The sequence below is a fragment of the Gossypium hirsutum genome, chromosome D13 (genome assembly GCF_007990345.1).
Source record: "Gossypium hirsutum isolate 1008001.06 chromosome D13, Gossypium_hirsutum_v2.1, whole genome shotgun sequence".
Taxonomy (NCBI): Eukaryota; Viridiplantae; Streptophyta; class Magnoliopsida; order Malvales; family Malvaceae; genus Gossypium; species Gossypium hirsutum.
This window is the reverse complement of record NC_053449.1, coordinates 13,936,996-13,954,761: the sequence shown is the minus strand read 5'-3', so window position 1 is coordinate 13,954,761 and position 17,766 is coordinate 13,936,996. Positions and strand designations below refer to the sequence as shown.

General features: G+C 34.3%; 1 protein-coding gene and 1 non-coding gene across 5 annotated transcripts; one reads left to right on the top strand and one right to left on the bottom strand.

Annotated features, from left to right (window-relative positions):
• Nucleotides 1-1,515: 1,515 nt before the first annotated feature.
• LOC121225974 (small nucleolar RNA R71) lies at nucleotides 1,516-1,622 on the top strand. Its single transcript, XR_005923876.1, has one exon. It is a non-coding gene; the product is annotated as a small nucleolar RNA R71 (small nucleolar RNA).
• Nucleotides 1,623-12,693: 11,071 nt separating this feature from the next.
• LOC107918859 (agamous-like MADS-box protein AGL30) lies at nucleotides 12,694-17,245 on the bottom strand. 4 transcript variants are annotated; one of them, XM_016848439.1, is made up of 12 exons: nucleotides 16,673-17,245; nucleotides 16,265-16,450; nucleotides 15,310-15,369; nucleotides 15,170-15,188; nucleotides 14,972-15,036; nucleotides 14,831-14,846; nucleotides 14,655-14,716; nucleotides 14,460-14,556; nucleotides 14,198-14,245; nucleotides 13,977-14,104; nucleotides 13,381-13,720; nucleotides 12,694-13,142 (listed from the first exon to the last, which is right to left on the bottom strand). In XM_016848439.1, exons 2-12 carry the CDS (start codon nucleotides 16,447-16,449, stop codon nucleotides 13,131-13,133), a joined length of 1,032 nt encoding a protein of 343 aa, XP_016703928.1. In that variant the 5' UTR covers nucleotide 16,450; nucleotides 16,673-17,245; the 3' UTR covers nucleotides 12,694-13,130. The 4 variants fall into 4 exon arrangements, with proteins under 4 accessions (XP_016703928.1, XP_016703930.1, XP_016703929.1 ...); XM_016848441.2 differs by having other exon boundaries at nucleotides 15,310-15,366; nucleotides 16,673-17,244; XM_016848440.2 differs by having other exon boundaries at nucleotides 17,059-17,234.
• Nucleotides 17,246-17,766: the final 521 nt, after the last annotated feature.

The window sequence follows — 17,766 nt, the reverse complement described above, 5'->3', positions numbered from 1 at the left end:
ATGAATGCATAGTGTAATAAGGGAAAGAGAACTTCCCTAACTTGGATCTTGGTTATTGTTGCTTCGTTGTCTATGGGTGGACTTGCGTGTCAAATGCTTATAATGCATATTCTTTTTTAGAGAATAGAGTGGCACGTCCTCCTCGTCTTTGTTAGACTCGGTGATCTCATTAATGATGTGATTGATTTTATGATCTTGTGCGATCACTGCTATTGTTGGCATAGACAGGGAAACTTCAGTACTGTCCCTTATTGGTACAGAGGTAGGATTTGCTTCTTTTGTTTTGTCTTTCAACTTTGGAGGTAGTTTGTTCATCAACATTGTTGTGCACCCTTTAGTGAGAGCAACGGTCTTAAATTCTCCTAATATGCGATTTTTTGATAGTATGTCTTTCATAAATTTCGTATAGTTGGGCATTTGCTCTAAAGCTTCTACCAGCGATATGTTGATATGGAGTTGTTTAAGGACATCTACAAATCTTTTAAACTGGGCCTCTTGTTTACAATTGTGGAATCACTGAGGAATAGGTAGAGGTGGTCATCCTTCAGGTTGCTGATACTATTTTGCTATGGCATTTTTGTTGGCAACCTGGTCTGGTTCTGCCATAGTATTCTTCAGCTTACCCTTTTCAAGTGCAGTATGTTTTCCAGATGACTCTGTGGTCTTTGCCTGGTCACGTCTTGAGTCGTCCTCTTCTGCCATGGCATTTTGAACAACATCATCTAGCTAAGTCCCGCTTCTAAGATTGATAGCCTTGCACTGCTCCTTCCCTTGTGTTCTCAAATTTTTAATATCACTTGAAAATGCTCTTTGTGACATTGAATTCAAAGCATTCGTTATTTTCCCTACTTGATTTTCAAGATCCTGAAGAGATGCAGCCTAACTATGAAGCACAACATCATTTTTGGCCATATACTCCTTCAACAAAGATTCAATAGAATTAGAAAATGATACCTTATTGAGTATTCTGCCTCAGCATAAGATAAATATAACCAGGCAGTACATTGTTGGCATTCTGTTTTGCGGCATTGTTAAAATTCCTCACACCTTGATTACTCCAACTGAAATACAAATGCTACTTCCATCCCAGATTGTAAGTGTTGGAATAGAGGTTATTATTCCAATTAAAATCACCCATGTAGTACACTAATGTTGGGTTTGATAGGCATTCGTCAAACACATAATTTTCACCGCAATAAGCACATGCTAGCTCTGTTGATTTCATCTCATGGACTACAGTTGGATTTTTCATGGTTTTAATCATATAAGCTAGAGAAGATACCTGGGCCATCAACAAAGTGATTGCGTCAAGCTTTACGGTACCAGCAGCTCTTTTACCCATCCCAACTCATGTAGTCGTATACTGGTAATCATTGTTGGCAATTTTTGTCCAAAATTCTGTATACTTCATTATATGTCTTACCCAACAAAGTACCATTTGCTGAGGCATCAACTACCATTCGTGTATACGTATTTAGCCCATTGTAAAACATTTCCATTTGAGTCCAGTGCTGGAATCCATGCATCAGACATTCCCTAATTAACTCCTTAAATCGCTTACACGCTTCATATAACGTTTCATCTTCAAATTGTCGAAAGGATGTAATATCAATTCTCAACTTGGTATTCATAGTAGGAGGATTATACCTTAACAGAAATCTCTGGCACGGGTCATTCTATGATGCCACTGTTCCCAATGACAAAGCATTCAGCCATGCTCTCGTATGATCCGACAAGGAATATGGAAACAATTTAAGCCACAAGGCATCTTTAAGAACACCCTATTGTCAAAACGAGTCGCAGACTTCTAAGAAAAGTCTTAAATGTAGTATTGTATTCAGTGGGTAGTCCACCAAATTGTCCTACTATTTGTAACATCTGAAACATTACTGGTTTTAGCTCAAATTGTTGAGCTTGTACATTTGGTCTAACTGTAACGCCCCAAAAATCCCTTATATTCATTTATGTGATTTTATGACACAAATATATGTCTGCTTCAGTGGTTATGTGTTCTAGAAGTGTCTGAGAAGTCTTGGGTTCAAGCCTTGTCTTGGGCTAAATTTTTTATTTTAATTTAATAAAGCCTTGCTTTTGTCCAGTAGGCTTATATTTAAAAGTTGGTAAAAATATGTCAGAATGGGTCTACTAGTCTGGTGGTTAAGTGGAGGGCAAGTGAGCAAAAGGTCTGGAGTTCGAGTACTTGCGCAAACATGAGATTTATTTTTACTGCTTATGTCGTGTGAGTGTTGTGGTTTGACCGAAATTCTGAAGAGTTTGAGTGGGGTTTGAATTCGGTGGTTGAGGGGATTTGTGTTGGAGTGATTTGGGGAGAAAAATAAGGGTGGAGAAGGTTGGATAGAACCAAAATTTATGGTGGCAAATTCAGCTGGCCTTCATCATTCTCTCAGTTTTCTGACCTTTCACTCTTCTTTACTTCTGGGTTTTCTCTGCCAATTTTATTTTTTTCCCCTTTTGTTACTGTCAAATTCCTTTAGTTCCTGCTAAAGTTTTGAATGTTCTTCTTACTCTCTCTTCCCTAGCCGAATCATATTTGATCTTCTTCCCAAATTTCAGTTTTTCTTTTTCTTTGCTAGGACATCCCTTCCTGAAGTGCTGACGAGGTTTTGTGTTGTTTTAGTGGGTGCCAAATTGTTCTTTGTTGTTCTTTATCCTTTCCCCTTTCGAAATTATCTCTCTATCCCATGACAATTGTGGTTCTTGCCTCTATCTTTGGCAATTCTGTGCGTGTAGTTTCGGTAAGTGAGTTCCTGGTTTTTTTCTAATGGTTTTCGTTAGGGTTCTAATTTTTTTATTTTATTTCTTTATCTTCTTGGGCAGTAGCAAATTTTAGAGAAAGAGACCAGACGCGAGGGGAACTTTAGTCAATCATTCGAGAGTCGTGGGTAAGTTTAGAGGTTACATATTATAATGAGTTATTTGTTCCTATTTAGTTTGAATGCGTTTTAGAGAATTAATCTGGTGTTTATCGATCAATGGTTAGGTAGTAGAGTGCTCCGGTATACAAACGCATCGAAAATGGTTCAAGTGTGTAAAAATAACTTTGAAAATGGGAATCGACGAAAAGTAAAAAATGTGATTGTCGACACCACACCGGCATGCGACCGCCCGTGTGGTAGGCCGTGTGACCGAACATGGGCGTGTGATCGACGAGGCCGGCCATGTATGATACATGGGATGGGTCTAATTAGACCATGTGGGTCACACGACCGCGTAGCCCCGCACGGGTGGACCACACAGGTATGTGGAGATATTGGGCCAGGCCGTGTGATCCACACGGCCAAAGCCATTTGGGCCGTGTGGGCCATACTGGCGTGTGGGCCATACTGGCGTGTGGGCCCATATAGGCATACAACATGGGCCTGTGGGCCCATTTTTACTGTTTGACTGCTAAGGTTGCACGGGTCGCTCGAGTCGACTGTAGACCTACTGTAGGGTCGGTAAGCTTACCTGGACCCCTTATTGACTGAAATGACTAAAAGACTGTTATATGCCTATATGAGATAGATATGTATGTCTGTATGTTGAGCATGTTATTCACACTGTACTGATTATTCATGATACTATGACATGACTGTATGATGCATTGCATTGGGTTGGGGATTGATATTGATTGGAGGAAGTGTACTGAAAGGCCTTGAGCCTAACTTACTGGTAGCTAGTGTCACATTCGGTACTTTTTGGAGTGTAGGGATGGGTGGGTTGATTACATCCCCACATGGAGTGTAGGGTTGGACGGAGATGGAGTGTAGAGGCTGGTTGGGTAGGACCTGTTTACTATATAATCTATTACTGTACTGATTATTGTTACTATAATGGGCCAAGGCCCAAACACATGATTGCTTCTGTGCTGATATGGGCTAAGGCCCAAACTGATATTGTCTCTAACACTGAAAAGAGCCTAGGCCCAGACTGTGATTATTTTCTGTCTGTTTGCTTTATATGGGATTACACACTGAGTTTTCGTAAACTCACCCTTCTAATTTGACTGTACAGGTAATCTTTAAACATAGGCGAATCGGTGCGATGGAGGACTCAGCGGTGGCCACACGACCTATTTAATTCGATTTAGTACTTAATTATAATTTCAATTTTATTTTTAGGGTATTTTACTGTAACAATGGCCTCTCTGGATTTTTATGTTTAATTTGGGGTTTCTATTATTTTGACTTACAACTACTAGTAGTAAGGATAATCGAGTTTTCAAAACGAAACAAATGTTTTAACAAAATACGCACAAATTGGCAAACTGTTTTAAAAAGCTTCTGCGATAAATAACGTTTTGAAAATTTATAACATTTTGGAAGAGAATAACTTACGAATATGAATCACGTTTGAAATTTATCGACACGTATTGGTATTAAGAAAAAGAGAGTGTAAAGAAGTGATAAAGAAAGGAGGTTTTTAACGATAACTCACTTTACGAAAAACACTTCCATGTGACACTGCCAGATTTAGCCATAACATCTAGGCCGAGTTTAGGGTGTTACACTAACTATTCCTAGATTCAAATCATTCAGCATTGGAACAACATGCTCTTTAATTGGCTTGTCTCGGTTATCCACCACAAGCCCCATGTGAGGATTCTCATTGTGATCATTTGGATTGCCATTGGAATCATTCTTGTTTCCAGCCATTTTTCTCAATTCCTTTCTCTTTCTTCGCAAATTTCTGTCAATCTCTAGATCAAAAAGGTATTTTATGTTAGTAGGAATGTCACATCTCATGCACTGATGGAAAACCTATGCAAATTAAATTAAAATAGATTAAATAAAACTACTAAGTACAATAACCAAACAAGATTTCACCAAATTGCTGATCCCCGGCAACGGCGCCAAAAACTTGTCGCGTGTGAAATAATATGCGATTTGTGCAAGTATACAAGTCGGTTCAAGTAATAAAGTGATTAGTGAGTATCATTCCCACGAGGATCGAATTGAGGCACAAAGTTGGTCAAGTTATTTTAATAAAGTTGGGTTAATGTTATGGCAAAACGATTGAATAAAATGTTATGGCAAAACTAAGGTAAATATGCAATGATGTAATATATGGAATTAGTAAATAACTGGAGATGCTATGGCAAAAGTGATAGTAGGAATGTTATGGCAAATATGAGAGTTATATGCAAATATTTTATAAATAAATAACTACTAAATATATTGTGGCAAAGATACTTTCGCAAAGAATAAAAATATAGTGTCTACGATATTTGTGCGGTGGGTTGGGATTATTCAAAATCAACCTTCACTGTCAATAATGCCATGGAAAAATCTTTATTAACCTACTGTGCAGAAGAGTTCTAAAGTGGTTTGTCTCTTTCGGCGGCAAAACCTTAAGTTACTGCCCCTGCTCATACAGGGTCTTACTACAGCAGCCTATGTAATTCTTTATGTTTGATGCAAGAATCATTCGAATGTTTGCTCATGCCATCCAATATTAGTTAAATTAATCTAACATTTTCCGTATTAAATTAACTTAACAAGAATAATATGCCATCGACTATTTCTATTGATTGCACTTAAACAATTGAATGAGCAGCAAGATAATCAGATTTATACCATAAAAATTAAAAACAGTTAAGTGTCATAAAAATGATCCCAACCCGATGAGATTTAACTCATCGGTTGGGAAATAAAATCCCAAACCATCACCATCGTTTACAACCAAATCAATTCACAAGAGAACACGATGGAAATAATGGTATAAATTTGATTATCTTGTTGCTCATTCAATTGTTTAAGTGCAATTAGCTAGATTTATAGGCAGATTTATTAGTCCAAGATTTATCTCCTAAGATAAAACCAACAGCCCAAGATTAACATAACTCTTTTCAAGAGTTACCAGAAGGGTAAGGGGCATGTTAGTGTTTTATGTTGTATCATCTAGATGTCAAATACAAGTTTTAACCATTATTTTAAACAAATTTTGGTAGAAAAATAGTTAATTAATTTATGATAAAGTTTTTATTTGAAATTCATTTAATAAATAAAACTTAAAAGGTTAATGTATTTTTCATCAAACCTCTAAAATTAAGTATTTTTATTAACTATAGGAAGGCAAGTAAATTTTTTTTATCAAACCAAAAGGAGTTTGAACACTTTTCTTTTATTATCTATGCTACCATATATAAAAGGATGGCCCTAAGTGGGGACACCTAACTTGCTTTGTTTTTTTTTTCTTTACATTCTCAACAATAATGGTTTGGTTCGTTTACCTAGTTATATAAAAAGATTAAATTTCAATTCCTATCCCTATATTATGTTAAAATTTGAGATTTAACCTTTATACTTGAATATCTTATATAATTTGTTATCCCAATCTTTATAATGTCATTAGTTAGTTTAAATATTTTATTCTAATTAAAATATTGACGTAAATTTAAAGAATTATTAACATCATGATTTTTTTTTGTTAAATTCAAATACATTATAATGTCATTTTTGTGACATGATTACTAATTAAGTACTTTTTTAAAATTTTAGAATGCCACACCAATAAATTCAACGGAAAAATTTTAATGGTGTTAATAATTGGACTTAAATTTTTAAATTCGAAAAATAGAGGGAATAAATTCTTGAAAATAAAAAAATTGGAGATTAAATTCCAAATATACAGGGAGAACAAAAACTTGAATCATATTTTAACTTCTAAATTTTAAATATTTAGTTCAAAAATAATTAACCTTAGGTAAAGCATATATCAAAAATCATACTAGCTATATATTAATTGAAAGTCTATCATTGGTTGTTGAGTATGACTCCTATTTTAGTCAAATTTGAGAAATAATCTTCTAGTTAAACTCTTTTTTTTTGTCTCAATCAAAATCTTATTAGTCTAGATTATTTTATTAGTATTTGACCTATGAATTTAGCCAATAAATAGGCTCTTTTACTGTAATGGCCTAAATTTTCAGTGGTGTCGGAACGGTGATTCGAGATCACTAAATCCGAAAAGTGAGTAGAAAATATTATTAATTTAGTGAGAATAAGTTAAATGTGAAGTTAGGAAAATTTTTGAAATAGTGAATAGTGTACTAGAAATAAATATTAAAATAATTAGAATCGAAAACGAGGTATCGAGACTCAGAGATTTTAAATCGAGCCATAAATATTTTTATAAACATTTATGGAGTGTTAAAAAGTTAGTATTAAAGTTTCGTCAAGAAATTTTAAAGTTCCAATAGTTAATTGAACAAAAAGGACTAAATTGTAGTAAATGTAAAATTATGGGAAATAATTAAATAGCTTAAATCATAAAAGAAAGAGAGCTTAAAAGGAAAATAGACCCAAGGTCTATTTGGGCTGGATGGCAAAGGTACAAAATCAACAAGAAAATAAGGAGAATTAAGGGCAAAATTGGAATATTATAAAATTTACTTAATAAAGCTAGGATTGAAGTGGAATTATCTAGACTTCTCTTTATTTTTCTGCATTCTCATCAGTAAAAACATCATAAAAGGGTTTTCTTTAAGCTGGTTTTTCATATTTTTATTGCAAGTAAGTTCAATTCTTGATTATTTCTTAAAATTTTTTGTGTTTTTGTGACTTTTACAACTAGGTCCACTTGTTGAATTCATTAGTTTTTAATTCTATGAAAGAAATTGAAAGTTGATATGAATATGTGCTGGAAGTATATGATGATTTAACATGGAATTAGAGCTTTAAATTGTTTATATGTTGATTTTATTGAAAGAATTGAATAGAAAGTGAATGTTTGGAACCTAATAGTAAAAGAGTTTGAAATTAGGGCTTTATGTGGAAATTCTAAATTTCAATAGTTGTGAAATAACTTATAATGTCTAGATAAAGTACTAATTGAGAAAAATTAGCTTAATTGATGGGTTAATTGAGTAAGGACTGAATTGTATGAACTATGAAATTTGGGGCAAAATGGAATCAACATTTTGCACTAAAATAGTTTTGGACAACAGCAGTAGTATAACTTTGAAAAATCACCAAATATTGTGGGAATTGAATTAAGGGATGAATAACATATGAAATTAAAGCTTATGTGAGTCTAGTTTCAGGGAAAATTAGCGGATCCTAATTTGGAGTTCTGTAGCCCAAGATAAAAATAATTTAGTGACTATGACACGGATGGATAGCATTGAATATACATAAGTAAATAGTGAAATTATAGAGAATGTTACTTATAAGCGGGTTATAAACATTAAGGATATGAAATAGAGTGAAGCTGAAGTCAATACTGATAAGTGAATGATTTTACAATGATAGATCGAGAACCCGAAGCAAGTCGAGGAAAAGAAAAAGTAGCTGATTAGTCCCTGAACTTTCACAAATTCTATAAATTGACCCAGGTAAGTTCATATGGCTGAAATTTAATGATTAAATGTTAATTTTATGAATTATATAGTATATGATGATATATATTTGTTGATGGATTGAGAATAAAATAACAATGGGAAAACCGAATAAATGATCAAATTGAGCGAAACGTCGGATTTGAGTACTTCTGATCAGTGACAAGTGATAAGTGGTAGATTTAGCTACACTTATCTAATCAGTGACAAGCGACAAGTGATAAGTGGTAGCTTTAGCTACACTTATCTGATCAATGACAAGTGACAAGTGATAAGTGGTAGCTTTAGCTACACTTATCTTATCAGTGACAAGTGACAAGTGATAAGTGTGATCCATGTAAGACCGTGGCAGGGCTATGGCTTCGGAAAGTGATAAGTGATCATACGCAAGACCATAGTTATACTTTGGCAAAGTGGAAGTGAAGTACTCAATTTTCTGTAACCGTTCCCTAATTCAATTAAGGATGGCAAGTGACAAATGGGCCCAAAAGAATTATAGTAATGGTGTATAATGTCTAAGTGTATGATTGTTTGGTAAGCTTTATGTTTTATGCCTATGAACTTACTAAGTTTCTATAAGCTTACTTGAGTGTATTCAATGACTTTTATAGATTGACGTGAAAATATACGGAGGATCGGATCAACACTGAAGATCACACTATCCAGATTATCTCCGGTAGCTTTTGTAAATTTCCTTTTCGATTTATATGGCATGTATATGGTTTGATGATTATATAAGTGTCCAAACTTGTTTAATGAATATGTATTAAGTTAAAGGGTGATAAATATGCTAATTGGTATGATTATAATAGAAGTACGTTTTGGGTTTTGGAGACTCATCTAAAGGACGTCATGACATGTTCCGGTAAATAAATAGTAATTAACTCGTAATAATAGATAATTAATTCGGTAAACTCCGGTAATGCCTCGTACCTTATTCTGGCAAAGAATACGAGTAGGGGGTGTTACATTTACAACCTTAGAAAATACACCTATTAGAGACTAGAACTCATAACACTTTTGGAGAATTTTTGTGTTTACGTTTTGAAGATTCTTTGTTTTTCAGGTTTCGGGGTTTAGTTTTTATCGCCATCTTTGTACTCTTCGTTCTTTTGCCATTGTAGTAAAATTATCTTTGCCCATAGTTTTTTATCCTCTTTGGAGGGGTTTTTCCATGTTAAATTTGTGTTCAATTTCTTAATTTCTTCCACTCTTTTTTACTTGTTCGTTGCTTAATCAGGTCGATCCCCAACAATTGGTATTAGAGCTAGTTCAATTTTCGTAGATCAGCCTATTCAAATATGGTAGCAACAATGTTTGAAATTTAGAAGTTCGATGGTGTCACAAATTTCAACTGTGCCAAGTTCAAATGATGGCAATTCTAGTTCAAACCGGCCTGAAAAAGGTTGTTACCGAGAAAAAGCCTGAGAATCTAAATCAAACAAAATGGGAAGACCTTGATGAAAAGGCCTTGTCTACAATTCAGTTGTGCCTCACGAATACGGTATTGCAGGAGGTATTGATAGAGAAGACATCATCTGCCTTGTGGAAAAGGTAAGAAACTCTTTATGCGACTAAGTCTCCGGCTAACCGTTTAGTGTTGAAACAACATATATTTACATTTCGCATGAACGAAGGCGAGCTTCTTAGAGATTACATCAGTCAATTCATTACTCTTTTAAATGATTTAAATAACGTTGAGGTTTAGATTGACGATGAAGATCAGGCTATGCTATTATTGTGCTCTTTACCCCCTTTATACAAGTCTTTCAGGGAGACCCTAATTTGTGGAAGAGACAAACTCTCGGTCGAAGATGTGAAGGGTCATTTTTTGAGTAGAGACAAACTCGACAATGTGTTTGGTTCGAATAGCAAGGCAGATAAGCAAGCTTCTATTTTGGTAGCATCAAAGAAGCGAGACAAAATGTGTCGCTATTGTAAAAAGTTATGTCACGTCAAAGCAGATTGTTATAAACTACGAAATAAAAGAGTTGCTGAGAGTAACGAGGAAGATGTAGTTGCTGCCGATTTGGCCGATGAAAGCGCTGATGATTTCTTGTTAGTGTGAACGAGTGATAACTCCAAACTTACATCTGAGTGGATCTTAGATTTAGGATGTTCTTTCTACATGTGTCCCAATAGAGAATGGTTCTCCACATACAATTCGGTTGAGGGTGGAGCTGTACGCACGGGAAACGATTCATCCAGTAAGGTAATTGGTATTGGTACTGTTAATATTAGGATGCACGATGGGACGATTAGGACACTCTCAGATGTCAGGTATGTACCTAATTTACGAAAGAATCTCATCTCTTTGAGTATTTTAGACTCGAAAGGATGCAGAATCAACATCGAGTCAAGCGGCATTAAGGTATCTTATGGAGCTCTCATTTTGTTAAAAGGTAAAAAGACCGACAGTCTTTATATTCTGGAAGGTTCTACAGTGACCGGTGAAATCGTACGTCCCTCGTCCGTTACGGAGTCGAAGTTAACTTGTTTGGAGCAGAGGCAACTTGGTCATAGAAGGGAAAAATGTATGACCATTTCGTTGGAGGTTCTCTTTTGGATGCAGGTTTTGAAAAGTTAGGGCACTGTGTTCGTGAAAATCAAACCTGAGTTAGATTTGATTTGGCAGTGTACAAGTCGAAGGCTAGAAGTCTTCCAATTTCTAAGTACAAATTTGACTTAGTTAATTCCCTGCATAGTTCAAGATAGGCCTGTGGCAGGTTTTGGCAAAGATGACGTTGTGGAAATATGAGTCAAGGCGGAGATTTGTTGAGTATGACTCCTATTTCAGTCAAATTTGAGAAATAATCTTCCAGTTAAACTCTGTTTATTTGTTTCAATCAAACTTTGATTAGTCTAGATTATTTTATTATTATTTGACCTATGAATTTAGCCTATAATAGGCTCTTTTACAACTTTAGAAAATACACTCATTAGAGATTAGAACTCATAACACTTTTGGAGAATTTTTATGTTTACGTTTTGAGGGTTCTTTGTTTTTTGGGTTTCGGTGTTTAGTTTTTATCTCCATCTTTGTACTCTTCGTTCTTTTGTCATTATAGTAAAATTATCTTTACCCGTGGTTTTTTATCCTCTTTGGAGGGTTTTTTCACGTTAAATTTGTGTGTTTAATTTCTCAAATTTTTTCGCTATTTTTTACTTATTCGTTGCTTAACCGGATCGATCCCAACATTAATAAATAATTTTGTTAATTAATGTCAAATCCTTTTATAAACTTGAAGTTTGATATTCTCTCTGTCATTTAAAATGTGAAATGCTTATTATCAAAATAGTAATTCTTTTGCTACTTCGTGATTAAAAAATAATCAACTTAGCTTCGTTATTTGGACTATTTTCTAAAGACTAACAAATTTTTAATTTTGATTTGGATTAAGTAATAATAAATTAAATTATATCAAATTAAAGTTTTAAATTTATAAATTGTATGCAATTCAAAAATCGAAACTATAATTTACTCAATTAAATAATTTTTTTAAAATAATTATACAAATATTTGAAGTTTCCCAAACATTTGTTGGATTGAGTGGTAAGGAGCTCAATGTCCTTCAACAATATATTGGGTTTGAGCTTTGTGGAAGGAAAAAACAATTTTGGAGTCTTGAGAATAGAGAAAGCAATTTTGGGAGAATTGTGTTCCTCGTTTAGGGGTTCAACTCAAGTGAACTTTAAATTTAATTAGTGCTCAATATGACTATCAAATACCAAAATATCTCATAAGGAAACTTTGAGTTGTCTAAATTTATCTTTGTTTTCATTCTATTTTAAAAAAAAAAACAATTTTTTTGATCTTGTCGTTAGTTGTATCGTGTAGTATGCCCTCTCCCCCTCCCCCCTTCCTTATCTCAAGTCACAATCGAAACAAGCCAACACCAACTTCAATTTTGCTTGATTCATGTTGTTAAGAAAACAGGGCACATCTCCTTTTAAACCCTTAATTATTGCACCACAACTGAGCTCTTAAACATGGCTTTAGCGAGACCCTTTTCTCTCAAATCCAGCTGAGCTGTGGAGATGTTTCTCGGGACAAATTTCTAGCTATCTTGTCCATGCTGGCTGTTAGCACGTCAAGGGTTTTCTTGTCCTGAGAATATTCACCGATTAAGCCCTTTCCATGCCAGCATGTGATATGAATCGCTGCCTGGGATCGTAGAAGATTTAGAGACATTAATTTTAATGATATGATTTCACAAGAAGAAAGTCTAAAGGCGATTTAATTTAGTCTGATCCAGCTTGGCTTGGTGGGGGACAAAAGGGCTGTTGTGATGTCCCAATCTGGACCACATTGTTGAGTCCATGCATATTTTTACGTCAGTATCAAATTCAGTCAGTGAAGAAGTTGCTGTCATGCATTTTTATATGTTAATCATATGATTTACAATCAATGTCTTGCTATTTATTTTATTTACAGCTTAAACTTGACATTGAGGAAAAGGCAGTGACCGCCATTAGTAAACTCTGGTAATCAGAAGGTGAAAACAAAAATAAGTTAAAAAGAAAATCTACTACTAAATATATTATTATACAGAAATGTGGTGCCTCATTTGATTGGAGTTAGCAGCATTTGGTCTGCATTTTACCACTATTAAGGTAACCATATGTCGTGCAGTCGAGCTATCATCTCATCGTCCGAGTACGAGTTTTACTTGGTGATAACAAAATGTCTAGGCAGTTTTTGAGGATTTTGGGTTAATTCCGCATTGTATAGTATAGTTCTCCATAGTCTGCTTAGTGGATGAAATGAATTGTAGCATCACTCTTCTGCATCTCAGTTTAGTTGCTGCAACAGAAAATAACATGAATTTGAATTATGTCGAGAACGTATACAATTTCCAGTTTGTGGATCTAAGAGACCGTGAATATATTACATAGATGAGAGATGCATACGTGCACATGCCTCTTCCTATGGTCCACATATATGTGAATGTACAGACGTTCATGCAGGTAAAATAGTACGTGACACATGCCATGTTGCTCAAGAATTGAAGGGATAATGAGAGTAATGGCGAAAGACTTACTCCAGTATATAATGGCTCATCAAACATGGTAACAGCACAAGGGCCAGAAGTCGAAGCCCAACTACCTTGGTTTGGGTCATATCCAGCTCTAGGACCTGCTAGAACTCCGTTAACATGATAATCTACAGGAGTTTCTGGAAAGTTCATCTCTGCCACTGGTGGGAATTTGCGATCATTCAGTATGCTAAGATCGTACGAGAAGAAGGGGCATTGTCCACCTAGTTGCAAATCATTAAGGATGCCATTTTCTTGTCCAGAACTCGATAGTTCAGAACTTTTAGGTGTGCCAAAGTAACCCGAATAACTTCCAAATGAGGAACTTGCAGAACACTCCACATCCCTGAAATTACAAATCAACATCATAATGCATCAAGGAAGGCCTTTTCCATCAACTTATACATGTAACAAAAATAAATAAATATTACTATTACTAATTAGAGACTCGTACACATATTTCATGCTTCACAAAAGATTTATTTAAACAAATGTTTGCATCCGAAAGTAGGCATTTATTTCAGTTTCAATTTGTAGAAAACAAGATTATATGTATCAGTGAAAGTTTAGCAAAAAAAAATATTTCTAGACACTCCACTCACCTAGGGGGAATCAGATTTGGGTCCTCAGGTAAGGCCATGTGTCTACTATCATTATTAGGCATCCATGCAAGAGATTGGAGCTGTTGCTCAATTCCCATTCTAAAAGGTACATGCATTTCATTTTGGAACTGCAATAAAAGGATCGTTAAGATATTATGTTCTTGCTACTTTAAAGAGCAAGCTGAGCAGAAAAATATTTCAAGTACATCAGACATTCTTACCTGACTTGTGCATTCTATCGGTAAAAGCTGCTGCTTTCCTAAATTTTCCTGCCAAAAGTAGATAAGGTAGTTTTAAGTGAAAAAACATATTTGGCATTCATCATTTGAGCTTTTAAAGAGAAGATGAAAAGTATGTGATTTCATTCATCATTCCACTGCTTGCATCAGCTATTCTTTTCTCTTTTTGCCTTGGTTTATCTAAGCAAACTCAAGCGCATCTTGCTGTAAAAGATCTAAATACTTAGAGAAACAATAGGCATACCTTATGGGCTCGAATTTGATTCAGATAATCCTTCAGTGAATCTTCCATTTGCCCCAAATGTTCAACATTATTGATCTTGTCTACGTCAGTCCAACAGCTGAGTAGTCAATAGTAATATTAGCACAAGTTAAAGACAAAAGGTTGCACATTTAAGGATCAGACAACTAAAACGTTCAAAAATATGTAGGCCCTCACCTCAGTCTCCTGTGTATTTCAGAAAGCCGAGCCTGCAATAATCTGGCTTGGTTGGTCAGATCCTGCCCATAGCAATTACAGATATACAAAATGCTTGTTAGAATGATAAACAATATGGTCTAAGAATCTCAAATTATCATAATAGATTAAGGTAACAGGTCATCATGCATGCATACCTCTATTGTTTGCGTACTGCAGAAAAAGAAAGAAAGCAGAAAAAGAAAGTCATAACCCTATCAGAACATTTTGTAGAATATATTAAATAAATAAAATTAACTAGGAGTAATTTTGCAAACAAAAACAAGATTGTCATGTACCTTGAACCCAGAAATTCATGAATATTTACATCATGGTCCAACTTCTTGAACGTTTTTTTCAGTGCCTAGACTCTCAAAGAAAAAACAAACTATATAACTCATAAGGGTGATGATATTTCATACATTAAATGAGTTAGAGAAAACAAAGCAAAAACGGTAACATTGCTAAAAGGTAGATAACTGTATGAAAGAACTTACTTCAAGGCTTTCCAACTTCCTGTCCCAAGAAAATTGAAATTAAAATGTGAGTTAATTGCGCTTCAATAAGTTTAAAATTAAACTCTTAAAAGTATGAGGATCATTAACGTCATTTTTGAACTTGGAAAATTTGACTGCACCTTTTGGCCCGTTCTTGTGGAGTTAGTTGAGCAAACTTTTCGATGATCTCCTCAATGCTGCTGAAACCACATGGAAGAATAAAATATATTAATGTTGCTACAGTAGGTAATAGCCTTCCACATAAATCAAACCAACCAAAACTGCTTTGACAAAAAAATGTACATTACATATGAACACTGAATCAAATTAGTGGTGTGCAAGGAAATCTTAAGCAATCCAAGTTCCTTCACATCAGTACCATGTATGGATCTACATTGCTTACTTAATTTGATAATAGCTCATATATACCTTAGCATAATTTGCACCTATCATGAGACTCTCATAGCCACTACTAATTCGCATCATTTGAGCATTATTTAATGATTTTGCGTACATAAACACTTCTTAAGAATGGAGACACATATTTAGTATTTATACCGTACCAGACTATTTTGCCAAAATAGAAACCTGTCTGTCCCTTTTGAAAATGGCATTGGCTAAGATCAAATTCTAGAAATTATCAGAGCATTGTTTCCATAAGCAACCTGTGGTTCCATATATTTTTCCATGTAAAATGCCTAGGTAACCATATTCATCAAGCTATCTAAAGTCTAATTTAGAGAAATAAACCATGTAATGAACTCTTGACTTATCTGATTACAGAAATGAACAAGTAGAAAACGTTTTAGCGAAGTTCTTGGACGTTTCATCCTTGTAATATGTATTCACTTTGATATTCATTACCAAGAAGTTTATAGCACAATACTTCACCAGAAATGACATCATTTTTACTTGCCACAAATCGCAAACCAGAGAATTTATCTTCGGATATTAATGGAACTTCCTCTAAATGCACTATACAAACCAAATTTGGTGCTTAATCAATCCTCTTTAAAGCTAAAGTATGAACCCCTAAAATTTAAAAGATAAAAAAGGGAACTACATGCAAAAGGAAGATTTAAGAATATGGCCTACCTACGCTTCCCAATGCATACTGAAGGTTTGTTAGTTGGGGAGAACATAAGGAGGATAATTTCTACATCACATAGGATGGAAAGCTCATTAGCCTTCTTCATGATCCCATGCTTCCTTTTGGCATAAGTCGCCTGACGGCCATTTGTGTTCTCTAACTTCTTTATCTTTAGCTTAACCCTTCCCATCCTGCACATTCATATACTAATATGTTCACCATAGAAATATCCTTAAATTAATGATATTTGTGAAATAAGCACAATAAAAAAAAACATTAGGAATGGGGTTATCTTAGAAAAGAAAAAAAGAAAAACCCCAGTATAAGATTCATGTAAAGATCAAATATTTTCCCATTCTTCTTTCTGGGTTCTTTTTGCTAGAATGAATAAAACAGATAAATACGAAACATACCCAAACGAGCAAAATTAAATGACGAGTTGAAAGTGCATGATCCAAACGTCTTAATGGAGGGGGGAGAGGTCGATTATTCAGCCAAAGAAGAGAACACCAAAGGGCACAGAAGAGATAAGAGAGGAAAGAAAAGATAGAGAGGAAAGAAAGATGGAGAGAAATGGGTATAGAGCGGTGTGATATGATGATGAGCATAGAAATAGGATTGCATTTACACGACCGGGTGAGCGGCAAAAGCGGTCGTGGGAAACGAGCTTGAGAATAGGGGATTAGTCAAGACAACCGTGAACCAACAACTCTCTCTATCCTCACCCCCAACCCCCCAAAAATTCCAAACCCATCCATTGCGCCATAACAAACAACTATCAAAAATCAAATAACCAAACCTTTTCAAGTTTCAACTTCACATCTGTTTGGACAAAACTACTTTCAGTTTTTGACCATGTTATCCTGCATCGTTTTGCATTTGGTTTGATAGTTTTGGCCAACAACAAAAACAGTACGTTTGATACTAAGCATTGCTAAGGTTATCACTTTAAAATCATTGAATATCACCAAATATTTCTACTTTGATAAATGAAAATCTGAAAATATCTATTTAAGATATTTAAGTGATTTTTCAGTGTAGACAAGATAAAGAATATCTTACTTGCAAAATCAAAATATTATATCATAAGTTGGTTATTGACTTGGTTTTGTTTTTTTATAGTTTTTTATTGGTTTTATATAAAAATTATACATAAATTTTGATAAAATTTGTAAGGTTATATATTATCTTTTAATTTAATTTGTTTGTTTAGTTTAGATTCAAATTTCACATTTTACTAACTTCATTATCAGTGACATAATTTCTTGTTAAATCATACGTAAATTATTGATGTGGCATTTTATTAAGTTAACAAATAAATAAATTATTTAAATTATTTCTACTTAGATTTAAATAATAGATTTTTTGAGGAAATAAAAAATCTTTTTTCCCAAGTGTATTTTTTTTAATCGAAGTGAAAATAATTTAAATTTGTTTGCTTATTTTTTAAGCTAATAAAATGTCTTGTCAAGAATTTACACATGACTTAATAGAGAATTATGCCATA

What these genes read in the sequence shown, in the direction of transcription:
- LOC107918859 (XM_016848439.1), bottom strand. Translation starts at nt 16,449, where the DNA reads ATGGGAAGGGTTAAGCTAAAGATAAAGAAGTTAGAGAACACAAATGGC. An exon ending in GAAATACACAGGAGACTGAG is followed by an intron (nt 14,557 to 14,654) that starts GTGAGGGCCTAC and finishes TTGACTACTCAG; the next exon opens with CTGTTGGACTGACGTAGACA. An exon ending in CGATAGAATGCACAAGTCAG is followed by an intron (nt 14,105 to 14,197) that starts GTAAGAATGTCT and finishes CTTTTATTGCAG; the next exon opens with TTCCAAAATGAAATGCATGT.